This window comes from Meles meles, chromosome 14 (assembly GCF_922984935.1).
Source record: "Meles meles chromosome 14, mMelMel3.1 paternal haplotype, whole genome shotgun sequence".
Lineage (NCBI taxonomy): Eukaryota > Metazoa > Chordata > Mammalia > Carnivora > Mustelidae > Meles > Meles meles.
In genome coordinates, this window is record NC_060079.1 from 14,690,472 (window position 1) to 14,707,293 (window position 16,822).

The window sequence follows — 16,822 nt, forward strand, 5'->3', positions numbered from 1 at the left end:
TGATCCTCAGTTTCCTCATTTATAAAATGGGCATTATTAGGTAGTTCATCTTATAATTAAAAATATTTGTTGAACTCTTGCTTTTTTCCCCATCATTGTATTATGCATTTAGGTATACAGTGAACACAATTGGATTCTTGTTCCCATATATTCATAAAAGTTCAGAAGGGGTTACAGACATTAGAGGATAAACACCTATAATTATTATAAATTCTTTGAAGGTAAAGTACAGGGGTGATGTTGAAAGCATGTAATAGAGATTTAATTCAGTTTGGGCAGACTCAGGAAAGCGTACAGGATTGACATATGAGACTTGAAAAATCAGAGAAGGAACAACAGGAGGAAAAAATTTTTGAAGCAGAAAGAGTAGTACACACTGAGAAAGAAGGATCTTGGCTTGGTCCCTTTAAGAAATAGAGGTGTGACAGGAGTATAGTGATTAAAGTGGTCAGATTAGTCTATTTAGAACTTATTCAAAGGGCATTGGGAACCTATTTAAGAATTTTAAGTAAGGCAGTGATATGAAGAGATTAGTGTATCTTGGTACATTAGATCATTAATGTACCATGATCATCCTAGCTGCTGTTTGAAGAATGAATTGGAGGTGGCTTAGATTCAGTTGTGGTGAAATGATGGCCAAATGAAGGTGTATTTCATTTACATTTAGCAGGTAGCATTTACAGGACTTGGTTGATTTTAAATGTTGAAAGGGCCACTCTCCCAATTTTCTGGGAGGAACAAGTTGGGTACTCTAAGGCACCATATACAGAGAGAATACAGAAGAAGGAAGGTTATTTTGGAGTGGGGAGAAGTTGGGAGATAGTTTGTTTAGGGACTTTTAAGTTCAACATGCCTTTGTGAATAAGCCAAGTGGAAATGTTAACTAGTTGTATATGTGGACCAGCGTTCATAAGAGATCAGTTAGTGTAGGGTATGTTTTATTTTGAAGTCTTTAGAGTAGGTTTTAAAAAGCTTAGGGCAAAAAATATAAGTTAAAATATATGTAAGTTATATTATTTATATAAGTTAAAAAGTGAATAGGGGTGCCTGGGTGGCTTAGTAGGTTAAGCATTCGACTCTTCATCTCATCTCAGGTCTTGATGTCAGGGTGTGAGTTCAAGCCCTGCTTTGGACTCCATGCTAGGCATGGAGCCTCCTTTAGAAAACATCAGTAAAGGGGTTGGAATTGAGTTCTGATGAATTACTAATATTTAGAGTCTGTGTAGAAAATGAAACAACAAAGACAAGAGTGATCAGTAAGGTAGGAGGAAAATAAGGAAGAGGTAAAATGGAGTAGAAACCAAAGGAAAAGCATGATTCAAGAAGGAATGTTTGGTCAACTATTTCATACTGCTGAGAAATTAAGTAAGGATTAGAAAAGTGTTCATTTGATTTGACAAGTCATTGATGACTTTCAGTTAGCTTTCATTGCATAATCAGTCACCCTAAAACTTAACAGCTTAAAACAACCACCATTTATTTGGCTCCTGATTCTGCAGGTTGGCAGTTGAGTTTGGCTTAGCTGGGCGGTAGCTGGGCAGTTCTTCTCATTTGAGTCAGCCTTAGTGATTTCTCACCTAGGCTTCCTCATGCATCTGCAGGTATACGTCTGTGATCACCTGCTAGTTTGGCTGGGGCTGGCTTCTTCCTGATGCTCATGGCTAGAATAACTGGGACCTCTCATTTTCCAGTGGGATAACTTCTGGGCTTGTGCACTTTAGTTGAGTTCCTGGAGCAAGTCAGTAACCTCAAAGGCAGAAATGCTAAGCTTGCCAAAGATCCCATTGGATCAAGTCATAAGATCATTTCAGATTCAAGGACTGGAAGAACACTCTTCTTGATTGGAGGAGCAACAGAGTCACATTGCAGGGATGTAGATGCAGAGAAGGGAATCATCTGTTGCTGTTTTTGAAGTCTGCTGCAATGATTACAGCAAAAGCATTATTGCTGGTGATGGTGGGTGTTGGAAATAAAATTGTTAGTATGAAACGTAGTTGGGAACTGAAGATGTGAAGGTAGAAAATACACTTTTTGCACAGCTTGGCTGTGAAGGTAATTTGAGAGAGAAGATGGTAGTAGCTGGAGGGGTATTTGTAGTCTAAGCAGGTAGCTATAATATTCCTTCCACTCAAGAACAGAATGTATTGCGTGTTGAGAAAAGGCATCTAGTAGACACTGAGGATGCTTATGCAGAGGAAAGAGGAGACAACTAATGAAGTCAGTTTTTGATAAACCTATAGAGGATGGGGTTTTGTGTACCTGTGAAGGGATTAGTTTTTGATATAAGGTTAACATACTTTCTAATAACAGGAAGGAATGAGAGAATGGGTATAAATGCAGTAGGTGAGCCAGTCGATTAGTGATGGGAGACTGAGGGAAGTTCCTGTTTGTTAGAGCTTCTATTTTCTTAGTGAAATGGAGGCAAGTTTTTTTTTGGGGGGGGGGGGTTGTGTAAGAATGTGTTGATGAGGTTTGATGTGCATAGAAGAGTACGTAATTTTATTCTCCCACTGAATAGGACATTGAACTGATGACTGACTAGAGAAATACCAGTCATTCAGTAAATGAGAGATACTATCATTATTAATATAAAAATACTATCTTAAAGAGATTTAACTATACCTTCTATACTGTTAGATACTGGTACTACTTGAGATGTTTTGGGGACTGGGGCTCTTTTTTCTGTTTGAACCAGTTTAATTTTATTCCCTTCTGTAAGATTGATGGTCCTTAAAAGGAATGTAGGCAAGAAATACATTGAACCTTTTGTAAATAAACATTGCCAAATATATGAATGGAAGGAGTTTACTTTCTGAAAGGACTTCCTAAACCATTTAAAGTTACTTTATTTTACCAGAACTCATAGGGATAATTATTAAGTAGACTTAATTTGAATTTTAAAAAAGATTAAATTCAAGTTGCATGGTGGCTTAGTGGTAACATTGTATATGGAAAAATGCAGCTTTTTGTTTGAATAGTTGGAAAATATGTAAACGTGGCCTTAAGGTTATATACTTAGGGAAAATTGACATAATTTATTTGTCTTTTATTCTCTTAGAAAATACAATAGCTTTTTTAATTGTCCCTGACCTAAGAATAAGCCTAACTTCTTATACTCTGTAAGGACTATGGACTGGAAAAGTTGTCTTTATGGAGGGCACCATCTACTGGTTGTAAGAGGTACCGATTGTGGGGAGACTGCCTTCTGCAGTTACCAGACTCTTTACAAATCTTATTTTCTTTCTAATTCCACCTTTACCTGTGTAAAGTCCCAGGAGGAAAATTATTCTTAATAAACATGGCCATGTAGGGATTTGAGTAGTGGTTTGATTTGATTTGTGACCCTGAACTTGACACATACTAGATTTTTAAGCACATTCATCGTGAAAATGGCAGATGCCTATCTTTATCCCTTTTCAGGTCAGTTAAAAATGATTAGTCCTATTACTCTTACCCTTACTGTTCTTTTGCATTCACTGAAAGGAATTTTAGATATTTTTGCTTCAGTCTTATTTCATAACATTTATTTACATCTGATAATATCAGAATAAAGAATGATGATACCATTGACTTTTTTGTTGTTGTTCCTAGAACTGTCAGTATGATTTTTAAAAATACTGATACGTTTCCTTTAATTAATGATCATTTTATTTGAATTATTCCAAGAGTGTACAAGCTGTTTAGTAGTAGAATATTTTCTTGTGTTTTACTTATTCTTCATACTGGACATAAAATGTGAATATAACAAATGTTGCATATAATAAAAGTAAAAACTGTTTTCTGAAAGTATTTGTTTCACATTACCCTTTGAAAGGAGGGAAATTCTGGATCATCATGGTTTTGCTATAAATTGGTGAAATTAAAAGTGTGTACATTTTGGGTGCTTGGTGGCTCAGTTGGTTAAGTGACTGCCTTTTGCTAAGGTTGTGATCTTAGGGTCCTGGGATGAGTCCTTCCACGGCTCCCTGCTTAGCAGGGAGTCGCTCCTCCCTTGTGCCCTCCCCCCTCTTATGCTCATTCTCTCTCTCAAATAATAAGATCTTGAAAAAAAGTGTGTACGGGGCACCTGGGTGGCTCAGTGCGTTAAAGCCCTGCCTTCAGCTCAGGTCATGATCCCAGGATCCTGGGATCGAGCCTTGCATCGGGTTCTCTGCTCCGCAGGGAGCCTGCTTCCTCCTCTCTCTCTGTCTGCCTCTCTGCCTGCGTGTGATCTCTGTCTGTCAAATAAAAAAAAAAAAAAAAAAGTGTGTACATTTTAAGTGGAGAAAGGAATTAGTCCTTTCCTAGTTCTGTAGTGTATATAGTATATAAAATGTGTTCTGACACTGGTCATTTTATATAAATTATTTTTTAAGTACAGTTACTATTTTCTCATTTTCAGTGTACATAATTGTAATCCCACAGAGATGAAATAAGGTGTCAGATAACTTCTTTGACAGTCTGTTAAACCTAAGAGGAGCAGCTCTATATCACTATCTCTTATTTTTTATTTCTGCTAACAATTGAAGATCCTGTTTATTTCCTGTATCCTTCCCTTCTTCCTCAGCATTGGTCCCTCTCCCTCTTTCTTCTTTAGATCTTTTTTTCTCTTTTGCTGCAGTTTGGTGTTTATTCCTATTATTCTCTGGAAACTTCTTTTTTAAAGATCACTTTGTCAAGCCCAAGGCAGTATTTGGTGAGGTCATTTTATATGTTTTAGCCATATGTATTTCTGAAATAATAAGCACTGTATGCCACCCCTTCATCTTCCAACTTCTTTTTCTAGGCTTAAAAAATTATTTTTTGCTTTTTTACCTTTTCTGACTCTATTCTCTTTTTCTTCTGTCCCCTCCCCATATCAGTACATACTTCCTCAAGGTTCAGTCTTGATGTCTTAGCTAATCCTATACGTTTTCTTAATTGATCTTGTAAATTCATAAAACATGAGCTGTACATGGTCCTAATATATTTTCTGCCCTTGATGTTCTCTAAAACTTCAGATCTACATTTTTAGTTGCCTTCTAGACTAAAGTTTTTCCCTGAGACTTGATCTCTCTCTGGTTTTTCCCTATCTCCATTATGATGAGGGCAGATATTTTATATATTTTGCTTGTTATTACATTTCTAGTGTCTAGCATGGTATATTGCCCAAGTAAATTCTCAGTAAATATTTAAGTAATTGACTTTCAAGGAACAAAGGCTTTGAGTCTTGTAATCATCTTCTACTTCTCTATTATTTTTTTTCTACTTCTTTTTAAAAATCATTCATAAGTCTTTGAATCTATTTTCTTGTTTTCCTATGACTGCCTATAGTCAGCTCCTCCTCCTTTCCTGGAATTTTGTAGTGGTTTCCTAACTGGTTTTACTGTATTTGATTTTGCCTCTCTCTGGGTTGTATTCCCTGTCACAGCCACCATTTCTTAGAATAGTTCTGGTCATTCACTCAGGAAGGATTTCCAGTGTACCTACTCTGTGTGTGGCTCTGTAATAGATACTAGCATAAAAATGATATACAGTCCTTGGCTTACAGAGCTGATAGCTTAGTAAGAGAAATAGACATAGACTAAGTTCACTAAATATGATAAATGTTAATTATGATATATTCAGTTTTTTAGCTATGGGGGTGGAGCCTTGCTTTGTTTGGAGATGTCAGGGAAAGCTTAAACATAGACTTACAGACTTGAGACTTTAAGGTACGTAGAGTTTGCTTGGTAGATAAGAGCCAGTAAATATGCCTTATTCTGAAGAAACAGCTTATATATAACCACAGAGGTATTTCAGATGTGCTTCTAATACTGTTATTTATAAAACTGAGGTGCATACTGTGTAGACCTGCCCCTTTGTTAGCTCTTATCTGTTCCTTCTTAGCTCCCTTTACTTCCTTCCACCTTTTCCTTCAGTCACACTTCTAGATCCTAAGTAAAAATTCTGAACTTTCTTCTCTAGATTAGTAACACATTTGAACTGTTTTTCTCGGTCCTTTTTTTGTTCTGTATATTATTACCAGCTTCATTTCCATTCACTTAGAGAAGTGGGCTTTCTTTCAATCTTGTATTTCCTAAGCTTGTTATTTCTGTTAGGATAATTTTAGAATTTACTGTGATTTAATTATTTAGGGGGATTTTTTGGAATAGATTTTTGAGATCCGTCTTATTCATTTTGCCTTGTAGTCACTGCTAAAGAGTCATGCAAGTAACAAGGACTTGACAAATTTTTCACTGTGACAAATTTTTTGACTATGTGGATGAGTTTATTCTACAGAGGCACCATGTCTACATTTTTTAGTTTCAGTCTGTGGTCATAGGTGTCTATCTCTTGTTAGGAATGGTCAGCATCAACTTTTACTTCTGTCAAGGCAAGGCAGAGACTTTCTTGACTTCCAGGTTCTGTGGAAAACTGGGAATCCTATCACATTTATTTACCTTGTCCTGAAATGATTTGTTCTGGACCTTTGCTAAATATCTTCTTTGGCTGAAGGAACATAGCTATGACTTGGTTCTTGCTTTTCCTAACCTGAGGTCATGTAATTGTTCTCCCATAATCTGAAAGTTTTTATATTTTGCTTCCCCCCCAAAATGTGTGTTTTATTTTTAGAGAGAAATAAAACTGAGCTTTTTTCCAGTAAAGGGAAGATACAACAGTATGAGATCATGTCCTGGTTACATGTTAATTATCACATTCTATACAATGTGGATGTGATCAACATGTATTCAGTGATAGTATGAATAAATATTTGAGATGTAAAAATCACATGTCACTTGCCAGTGCTGTAAACCCATAAATGTCTAAATAAATACCTAGAAATAAGTAAATTTTAGAAACTGAAGCTTTTCGCAGTGTTTATAGATCAACCCAAATGGTACATACAAATAGTATAGCCAATAAATTGACATTACTGTTAGTTTCCACCTAATTTCTTCATAAAATGGCTGTCTAGTGTTGCATTAGTGAAGATACTTCCTACAACCACATGGGTACCCCAGAGCCTATGATGAATCACTTTACAGCAGCCAAGATCATCCACAGAGAATCCTAAATGTCAATAGTGTTCATCTGTCTCAAAAAGAATGCTGTTTGTCTTTGTTCCAAAATATACCAAACCAGACGATGGGTCAGTTAAGTCAGTCCAATACCCTTTAGCTCGAAGAGCATAGCAAAATTTCTTAGCACCATTAATGAACTTTTCTAAAAGCATTTCTCTTTCATTTTCTGCCTCTTCACTCCGAACAGTGTTATCATTCTTAGTTTTCTGTGTTATAGTCAGAATTATTAGTTTGTTGGTAGCTCCTTCTAGAAACAGTGACTCAAAATCTCTTTGCAGCAATTCTGGACATGTCTGGATTGCACACTCTACCTTGGCGTTTTCCAAGTAAGTGTCTGCACTGCTGATTTCTTGTTCAGCAGGTGCATTATTACTGTGAAATTCATTCACATACTGTGCCATCACAAACTCGTGTCTCACTTGATAAAGATTCTGCTAGAACATCAGGTAAAGTTTTGCGAACCTAGCTTTTCTTCTGTGATGTGCTGCCATTGAGATGACAATCAGAACCTATGTTCCCAGGAAGCTGGAATCTCTGATTCTGAGGTCCAAATGATCCCAGAGCTGCATCAGGTCATACTGTTTGAGAGCATATATCTGGAGGTGCACGGGCCACGTGAGAGTCATCAGAACCTGAAGATCCTGCAGTTGAAAGTGCTTTGGGATTGACAACCCTTTTAACTAAAGAGCAAAATCCTGGGAGATAGGAAACCAGTCTGGCTCTATTACAGATCACAATGGCAGAAGCAAAATATCTTTCCTTATGTAACGTTATTCCAAGTGCTGTGACACCAAGATAGGTGAATTTAGAGGGGCTGTCGTGGGTGGAAACCATCCGTACCAGTCCTGCTGCCATCTCCAGCTTATATTTTGCTTTTATATTTAGGTCATGAATCTACCTGGAATTCCTTTTGTGTAAGCTGTGAGATATAGGTATGATGTCATTTTTTGGAGGGGGAGTATTAAAGTGTCTCAGAACTTGAAAAAATTTAAACTTTTAAAAACTTTATTGAGCTATGATTTACATAGAATAAAATTAATACATTTTGCCTATTTCAGATATACAATTCAGTGATTTTTAGGCAAATTTCCTGAGTATTGGGGTGTCTGGGTGGCTCAGTTGGTTAAGCTTCTGCCTTTGGCTCAGGTCATGATCCCAGGGTCATAGGATGGAGCCCCACATCGGGCTCCCTGCTTGGCGGGGAGCCTGCTTCTCCCTCTCCCTCTGCCCCTCCCACATGCTCTCTCTCTCTCTCTCTCTGTGAAATAAATAAAAGTTTAAAAAAATGGGTTTATTGAACTGTAACTGATACAGAGAAAAAAACTGCATACATATTGTATGCAACACCTATGATATCATTACCACAAAGCTGTCACTTGCTGTAAACACAGTCACTTCCAGAAATTTCCTTGTGTTTTTGCTTTTTTGTCTTTGTAAGAACACACAATGTGATATCGACCCTCTTAATAAATTCTTAAGTGTACATCACTGTATTAACTATAGATGCTATGTTGTATAGAACATCTCAGAATGTAATCATATTGTAAAACTCTAACTTTACATCCATTGAATAACAACTCCCCATTTTCTCCTCTCATCTCCTGGCAACCACTATTCTGTTTTCTGTATCTTGTAAGTTTGACTATTTTAGTTATCTCCTATAAATGGGATCATGCAGTATTTGCCCTTATGTGATTGATTTATTTCACTCAGCATGCCTTTCAGTTCCATCCATGTTGTTGCAAATGGTAGGATTTTCTTCGTTTTTCGCTTGAATAATGTTCTGTTATATGTATAAACCTCTTTTTCTTCATCCATTCATCTATTGATGAGCATTTGGGTTCTTTCTATATTTTGGCTTTTGCGAGTAATACTGCAGTGAAGATGGGCGTGCATATACTTCTTGGACTTACTGATTTCCTTTTTTGGGGGGTATATATATCCAGGATCAGGGTTGCTGGATTTTCTGGTAGTTCTATATTTAATTTTTTGAGGAGACTTCATACTGCTTTCCATAGTGGGTGTATCATTTTACATTTGCACCAACAGTGTACAAGAATTCTTTGTTCTTCACCTCTTTGTCAACACTTGTTAGCTTTTGTTTTTTTGATAATGGCCATCCAGCAGGAGTGAAGTGATAACTTGTTCTTGATTTGCATTTCTTAGTGGTGAAAATAGGAAGTTTTCTGTTAAAGTCAAGAACAAGACAAGGATGCCCACTCTTGCCACTTCTATTCAGCATGGTACTGGAAGTCCTACCCAGCATTTAGGCATTAAAGGCAAGAAATAAAAGGAATCCAAATTGGAAAAGAAGTAAACTTACCTGTTCACAGATGACATGATCTTATATGTAGAAAACTCTTAAAGACCCTACAAAAAAAACTTTTAGAACTAATAAATTCTGTTAAGTTGCAGGATACAAAGTCAGCATGCAAAAATCAGTAACGTTTTGAGATACTACCAGTGAACTATCTGAAAAGGAGATTAACAAAAGAATTCCTTCACAATAGTTTCAAAAAGAAAAAGTTACTTTACAGTAAACTTTACCAAGGAAGTCAAAGTTGTATACTGAAAACTAATATGTTGGTGAAAGAAATAAGACATATAAATGGAAAGATAATCCAGTGTTCATGGATTGGAAGACTTAATACTTTTGAAATATTAGGAAATATTTGGAACTTTTTGTTTTGTTCTCTCTGATTTTTTCTTACTGATATGCCCTGCTGCTGTTTTCATATATTAAATTTCATGTATAAAACATGAAGGGTCTGTTTCTAGGCTAATATTTTCCATTGATCCTTTTTTCCCCCCGTGCACCAGTAAGTACTATGTCATCTAAATAGAGTACTTTAGCTTTATAGTGGGTTTTAATATTTGAGAACAAATTCATTTATAGTGTTTTTCTTCAAATAGCTTGCTATTTTTGGCCTTTTGCATTTACATATAAATTTTTAAAAACTTTGCCATGTTTCTTTCAAAATCAAAACTTGGGCTTGATTGGGATTGTATTGACTGCATAAACACTGGGAAGATTTGCTGTCTTTATGATATTTGAAACTTCCAATCCAGTCTATAATATCTCTTCATTTATTTAGGTTTTCTTTAATTTCTGTCAATGATTTTTCTCTGTAAAAGTACATCTTTTGTTAGATTAACTTGTAGATAGTTTATGCTTTCTATATAAATTGAATTTTTAACTTTTTATTTGCTATCCATATGAATACAGTTGATTGGTTTGCTTTTAAACCTTTTTATTTTGCTATAGGTGTAAAGTTAAGAAATAGTACACAGAATTCTGTAACCCTTCCTCATCTTCTGCCAGTGGTGACATATTATGTAACTGAAGTGTACAATATCAAATAAGGAAATTGACACTGGTATAATATTGTTAATTAGATAACTGATTTTATTCAGTTTTCTTAAGTTTTTGCATAATATTTTTCCCTCTCTTTTTTTGTCTCTGTGTAGTTCTGTATAGTTTGGTCCCATATATAGATTCATGTCATTACTGTAGCAGTCAAGATACAGAATTATAAAGGAATTCCATAATGCTCTTAGTCTCATCTGTGTACCCCAGCAGCCACTAATCTGTTCTCCATGTCTGTAGTTTTGTCATTTTGAGAATATTAAATTAATGAAACCATGTAGCCTGTATCCTTTTGAGATTGGCTCTTCCAGTAAGCATAAGGACAGTAAGTTATTGCATGTTTCAGTAAGTGAGTTATTATTGCTGTGTAGTATTTCATTGTATGGATCTATCAGAGTTTGTTTAACCATTCATTAATTGAAGGGCTTTGGATTGCTTCCGGTTTTGGGGTGTATGAATAAGGCTTTTACAAATATTCCTGTACAGATTTGCATAAACAATGGCTTTCATTTCTTGGGAAAAATTCCCAAGAGTGCAGTTGCTGGTTTGTTTGGTAAGTGCATGTTCAGTTTTATGAGAAACTGCCAGATAATTTTCAGCTATTGGTTGTACTATTTTACATTTCTACTAGCAGTGTCTAGATTCAGTTTCTTCACATTTTGCTTGCTATATTTGATGTTATTGCTATTTTCTATTTTAGCCATTCTAATAGTATATAATGGTATCTCATTATGGTTTTAATTTGCATTTTCCAGTGATTAATGGTGTCAAACATTTTTTTTTCATATGCTTATTTGCCATTTGAATTCCCTCTTCAAATGTCTGTTCATGTCTTTTGTCCATTTTATAATTGGTGTTTAGTGTTTGCATGGTATATTATTTCCTCCTTTTACTCTTAGCATCTCATATCCATATGTTTTAAAATGTTTTTTGTAAACTCTTTATATTGAAATTTTAAAATCTTGTTTTTTAACCTGATTATATATATCAAATATGTATAGTGTAAAGTACATAGTATGTGCTAAGCAATGTTGTAAGTGTTGTAAGTGCTACATTTACTTATAGCTTCCAATTTTTGTTTGGCTAATTTGTCTGTATTTTCATCCTATTCTTGAAAATTATTTTCCTTGGATGTAAACTTTATCTTTGCAATTATATTCTTTTCCCACATTGAGGATGACATTTTGTTGTCTTCTGGCTTATATTGTGCTGACATACAAATTTAAATACTGTTCCTTTTAAAGTAATATGATTGCTTTAAGGTTTTGTTTGTTTTCTACAATTCTTAATATTTTGAGTTTAATTTTGTTTGGTTTCTTGAATTTATGGATTGATATTTTATGCTGGTCTACTCAGATAGGGCCTCTACTTTCATTTATCTTTTGGTATTCCCATGAATCGTAAGTTAAACTTTTCTGTCCTTTCTTGTTCTTTATATTCTTTTGATTTCTCTTCCAGTTTACTAATTTTAATAGCTTTTTCTAATCTGCTAATAAACTTGTCCATTGAGTTTTTAATTTTAGTTTTTGCATTTTTATTTTTAGAAGTTCGACTTTCTGTTCTGGTTTGCTCTCTATAATTATTTATTCCTTGAGTTATTTTAGACTTTTATTTCTTTAAAACAATAAATACAGTAGTTTGTAATTTGTTTGAGAATTGTAATATATGAAGTCTTTGTGTGTTCTGTCTTGGTGCCTGGTATTTCTGCTGATTCTTGCACATAGTGTCATGTTTCCTTAGGTGCTTGATTATTTTTGACTCGATAATGCTCATTGTCTTAGAAACCTCATGGTGGGGATTCTTTGAGGTGTAGGATTTTACTTACATTTGGTTCTTGGTAGTACTGTCAGTCAGGGGTCACTGCGTTCATGTGTTGAGGTTCTCTGGACAACTTAGGTAGTGTGAACCATAGCAAATGTGCAGGCCTATGTCAAAATCAGTTAGCTGCATCTGTTATTTCGTTGCTCTGGTTAGTGCCAAGGCAGCTTGCTCTGCTCTTCCCAGTGGCTATTGATGGGGGCACGGGCACATATTGATTTCTGGCTTATCTTTGTGGGTGTTATCTTTCTGGAGTTGGGGTAGTATTGTGCATTGATGTCAGGAGGGTCTCTGATGTTCTTTCTTGACAGATTACGATTTACCTCTGTCCCCCTTGCCTCATAAGATGACCCAAACTGAATTCTAGATTTGTCAGGGTTGACAAATGCCCTCAGGGTGTCAATGGATATAATGCTCCAGTACCCCTTTTACCTCTTTGGATTCCTATATTCTCTTTATTTTGGGACAAGTAATTTGTGGTGCTTTAAAAAAATAAGCTTGTTTTGGATGGCTTTTTCCCCCTATTATTTATAGTTTTTGTAGTTGGATGGTGAGTGCAAATCACCCAACTTACAATTAGTAGAAATGGAAGTGAAAATATAATTGAAAAAAATTGGGGAAGTGCTTAATAAAATGTTTTTCATTAATTAGATAAGTGAGGTACTATAAATTAGGAAAGTTATAAATTATTTGGTTAGGAGGACAGGTTACTTTTCATGTTTATTATTAATTTGGTTTATGCTAATTTTTTTGTTTGCTTCTAATTGTTTTCTTGTTTTAGGGGTAAAAATATTTCAATCATGGCTCATTCAAAGACAAGAACCAATGATGGGAAAATTACTTATCCTCCTGGTGTCAAGGAAATCTCAGATAAAATATCTAAAGAGGAGATGGTGAGAAGGTTAAAGGTGAGTAAAATTATGCTCTGTTTTGGGGTATCTGTTTAGGGTGGGGGGTTACCTATGGAAATCACATAGGGCTATATTTTGTTAGGGCACCTTAAAAAAGCAAATGAAAGCTAAAAATGGCAGGGAAAGGATTGAGGAGAGTAGAAATAGGTAAAGAACTGTAGGGTTTCCTTGGCTACTGTTAATAGGAGAGCAGCTGGAAAGGTGAAGCTTTTCTAGGGCCACCTGTACTTGGTTATAAAGAATAAATCTGTAGTCTCTTACATTCATTGTTGTTTGTATAAAAGTTCTTTGACCTGTATCTCATTTATCTTAAAACAGCAATCATTTTAATCTGAGAAGGGAAGTTTTAAGGCTTTGTACTGAGCATTCAGACTTGATTTTACTTACTTTTAAGTTACTTTGGAGTAGGTTAAAGAGCTTTACTTTCAGCTTCTGTCTCTGCTTCTGACATGCAGCAGTGAATCGAGATTGATGGTGACCTTCCATAGATGAAGTGGTCTCTGGCTCAATCTCTTTATATGTATTTGAACAATATTTTACCTTTTCTTCAGGGCAGTGATGGTTGGTCCCTGTGATTGTAAAATGCTTAAAGGAGCAGAGTGGCTAAACAGAATGCTAAGCTGATTTATCAGTTAGTTGAGGTGTTCTTTATTTTTGAGCATTTTTTCCCTTCTAAATTATATCTACCTAGACATTAATTTTGCTTGATACATTATTATTTGTCTCTATTTCAAGATTGGAAAACCTGCATTAATTAATCATTGAAGACCCTGGAGCCTCTTTAAAGCAAAGTACTGTTTTATAGTTGTTGCTTCATGGTTTATTTTTATTAGAAGAAAAGGACTCCAGTAGTCATAAAGTCTTAGTTTTGTGCATAAGATATTAGAATGTCAGATATTAGATTTTTTTTATTCCAAGGAAAAGATACCTTTGAGCAGATTAAAATTACCGATATGTGCTAGTTAGGAACTTGTGTATATTTTGTTAACAATAGTGAAGCTATTATATCCTTTGTGACACTTTTCATTTTCTCTGTATGTCCATTTTCTTGACCTGTTGAATTTTTAGAGAAGTGAATACATGATTTCCTCAGATTAGTTTTTATTTTAACAATGGTAGGTAAACATCTCTGTTGTTTACGAAGAAACTATTAAATGCAGAAACTGTACTTCTAGTTGATTAACATTTCCTATCTTTTAGAGATGATATTTCCTCAGACATCTTTTTTAATGGATGACTTATACATGAGCAATTGAGTTTAATAACACCCTTTGAGTAGTAGATGGTTTTGAGGAATTCTTATTATCTAGCCCTTGTGTAAACTTTGTTGTTAGTTTTGGTGGAATGATTTCCACAGTGTTCACATTTAGTGTTTGTAATATGTTTTCATTATTTTTTTAGACATTTATGCCCAGCACTAATCTGGTTAATATACTTTTTCTTCATTTATTTTCCTAATTTACACTTACCCACTGTTTTTAGCAACCTTAGAGAAATATAAAAAGGATTTAATGGTGGGCTGACAGTAATTTTTGATATGTACAATTACAGGAGTGAGTTCTATAAATTAAAAGAGTTACATGTAGGGTCATTATTTATTATTTATGTAATTTCTAGAGTTTCCTATAATATTCTATTCAAAATATACTGAATCTCTCTTTGTGAACAGATTCTAGAAAAAGAAATTGTTTCCTGCATGTAGGTCTTTTTTTTTTTTTTTCTTTGCCTCTTTTCATGAAATGCCTATACCGTCAAACATATATCTTAAAAGAATAAACTTAAAAAGATAGGAGAGTAGTCCTGGACCTTGTACCCTTAAACTAACTATAGTGCCAGACTGGAAGAATTAACCTACAGTTGGTTCTGGCATCTGGCATAGTAGAACTGAGGTCTGCCTTGTGAGAAACACTGTTTCCCAGCAAGGCAATGGAATCTAGTTCTAAAGCAGAGTACAAATCCTTGTATTTTTCAAGGACTAAGTCATAGATAATTGACAGTTGGTGGCCAGTCCTACTTGTTGATTAGTATTTGCAGCACCACCTAGTGGATGCCGGATGGTCACCTTTCCATTAGAGTTTTATTTAAATGAATGTTCCTGTCAAGTTGTCAATTTAAAGTCTCATCTGAGGTAAGCATAGTATATGGACTGAGGGTTCATTGTGACAACTAATACAGAAATTAGAAAAAGCTCTTTATAGAATTCAACTGGTACCATTCCTCACCATTTTTATTTCTGTCCCTACTTCTTTTATGTAAATGTTTTTGAAAGAGGAAACATTTTTTATAGGTTCTTTCTGCTTACTCCATTCATGCCATTGAGTCCTACTAAGAAACCGTCCATGTCATGTTCTCTTTTACTGTGGCAGAAGAAATATTTTGTTGGATGCTTTGGTAGTCACTTTGTGGTAGCTTTTAATGTTTTAGAATACATCTTCATCATCCTTTCTTAAATCTGTTTATTCTTTTTTTGCTGAATATATAAGTCCGTGTATCTGGAGTGGTTTTTGGGTCAGATGGAAAAATAAATTGTTTTTTTCTTTTCCTGGTTTTTTTTCTTAAGTATAGTAAAAGGAGTAGGTATGTTATAAAAAGGGGTTGTTCTTTCTAAGAAGGACATATTCCTTTTAGTCCATTTGTAAAAGTGAGACCAGAAATGCCATGCAAGGCTAGTTTTAAACTTTTTATCTGGTTAGCAGATAGGATGGTTACATGAAAAGTATCTTAGTCTTTTAAAGTCTTTTATTTACTATTTTTTTTTTTTTTATTTATTTGACAGAGATCACAAGTAGGCAGAGAGGCAGGCAGAGAGAGAGAGGGGGAAGCAGGCTCCCTGCTGAGCAGAAAGCCTGATGCGGGGCTCCATCCCAGGACCCTGGGATCATGACCTGAGCCGAAGGCAGAGGCTTTAACTCACTGAGCCACCCAGGTGCCCCAGTCTTTTAAAGAAGTTATTTTTCCGGGGCGCCTGGGTGGCTCAGTGGGTTAAAGCCTCTGCTTTCGACTCAGGTCATGATCCCAAGGTCCTGGGATCGAGCCCCGCATCGGGCTCTCTGCTCCGCAGGGAGCCTGTTTCCTCCTCTCTCTCTGCCTGCCTCTCTGCCTAGTTGTGATTTCTCTCTGTCAAATAAATAAAATATTTAAAAAAAAAAAAGAAGTTATTTTTCCTGTAGTTTTTGAAGGATCTTGTTCTCTCGGCACTTACAGAGGAGAAATGAAAACTACTGTATGTTATTTATTTGGAAGTTAATCTTTGTAATTAATATGGTTGTTATTTCAAATGACTATTTTTGCATGAAGGATTTCATGATTTCATTTTTCTGTTTTTGAATAGATGGTTGTGAAAACTTTCATGGATATGGACCAGGACTCTGAAGAAGAAAAGGAGCTATATTTAAACCTAGCTTTACATCTTGCTTCAGATTTTTTCCTCAAGCATCCTGACAAAGATGTTCGCTTACTGGTAGCCTGCTGCCTTGCTGATATTTTCAGGATTTATGCTCCTGAAGCTCCTTACACGTCCCCTGATAAACTAAAGGCAAGTACTGATTTAAAGAACTTTCAAGATTGACTGATACTTTCATTTATCTAACTAAAATGGGACTTAAAGTATTTAGATAATTTCTTCAGATTCTTTGTCACTGACTGTAGCAATCTTTTGTTAAACAACAACTTCTTCCTCCTCCTCTTCTTCTCCAAAGAACTCC

At 35.3% G+C, this 16,822-nt stretch overlaps 1 protein-coding gene and 1 pseudogene across 7 annotated transcripts in view; one reads left to right on the forward strand and one right to left on the reverse strand.

Moving 5' to 3' along the window:
• PDS5B (PDS5 cohesin associated factor B) overlaps window positions 1-16,822 on the forward strand; it is a 199,128-nt gene that overhangs the window by 58,381 nt on the left and 123,925 nt on the right. For all 7 annotated transcript variants that reach the window (XM_045978167.1, XM_045978169.1, XM_045978172.1 and 4 more), the window contains exons 2-3: window positions 12,989-13,115; window positions 16,450-16,653. In XM_045978167.1, the coding sequence (XP_045834123.1) occupies window positions 13,008-13,115; window positions 16,450-16,653 (312 nt within the window). In that variant the 5' untranslated portion in view covers window positions 12,989-13,007. The remainder of the gene's footprint in view (window positions 1-12,988; window positions 13,116-16,449; window positions 16,654-16,822) is intronic.
• LOC123956038 lies at window positions 6,584-7,877 on the reverse strand (annotated as a pseudogene).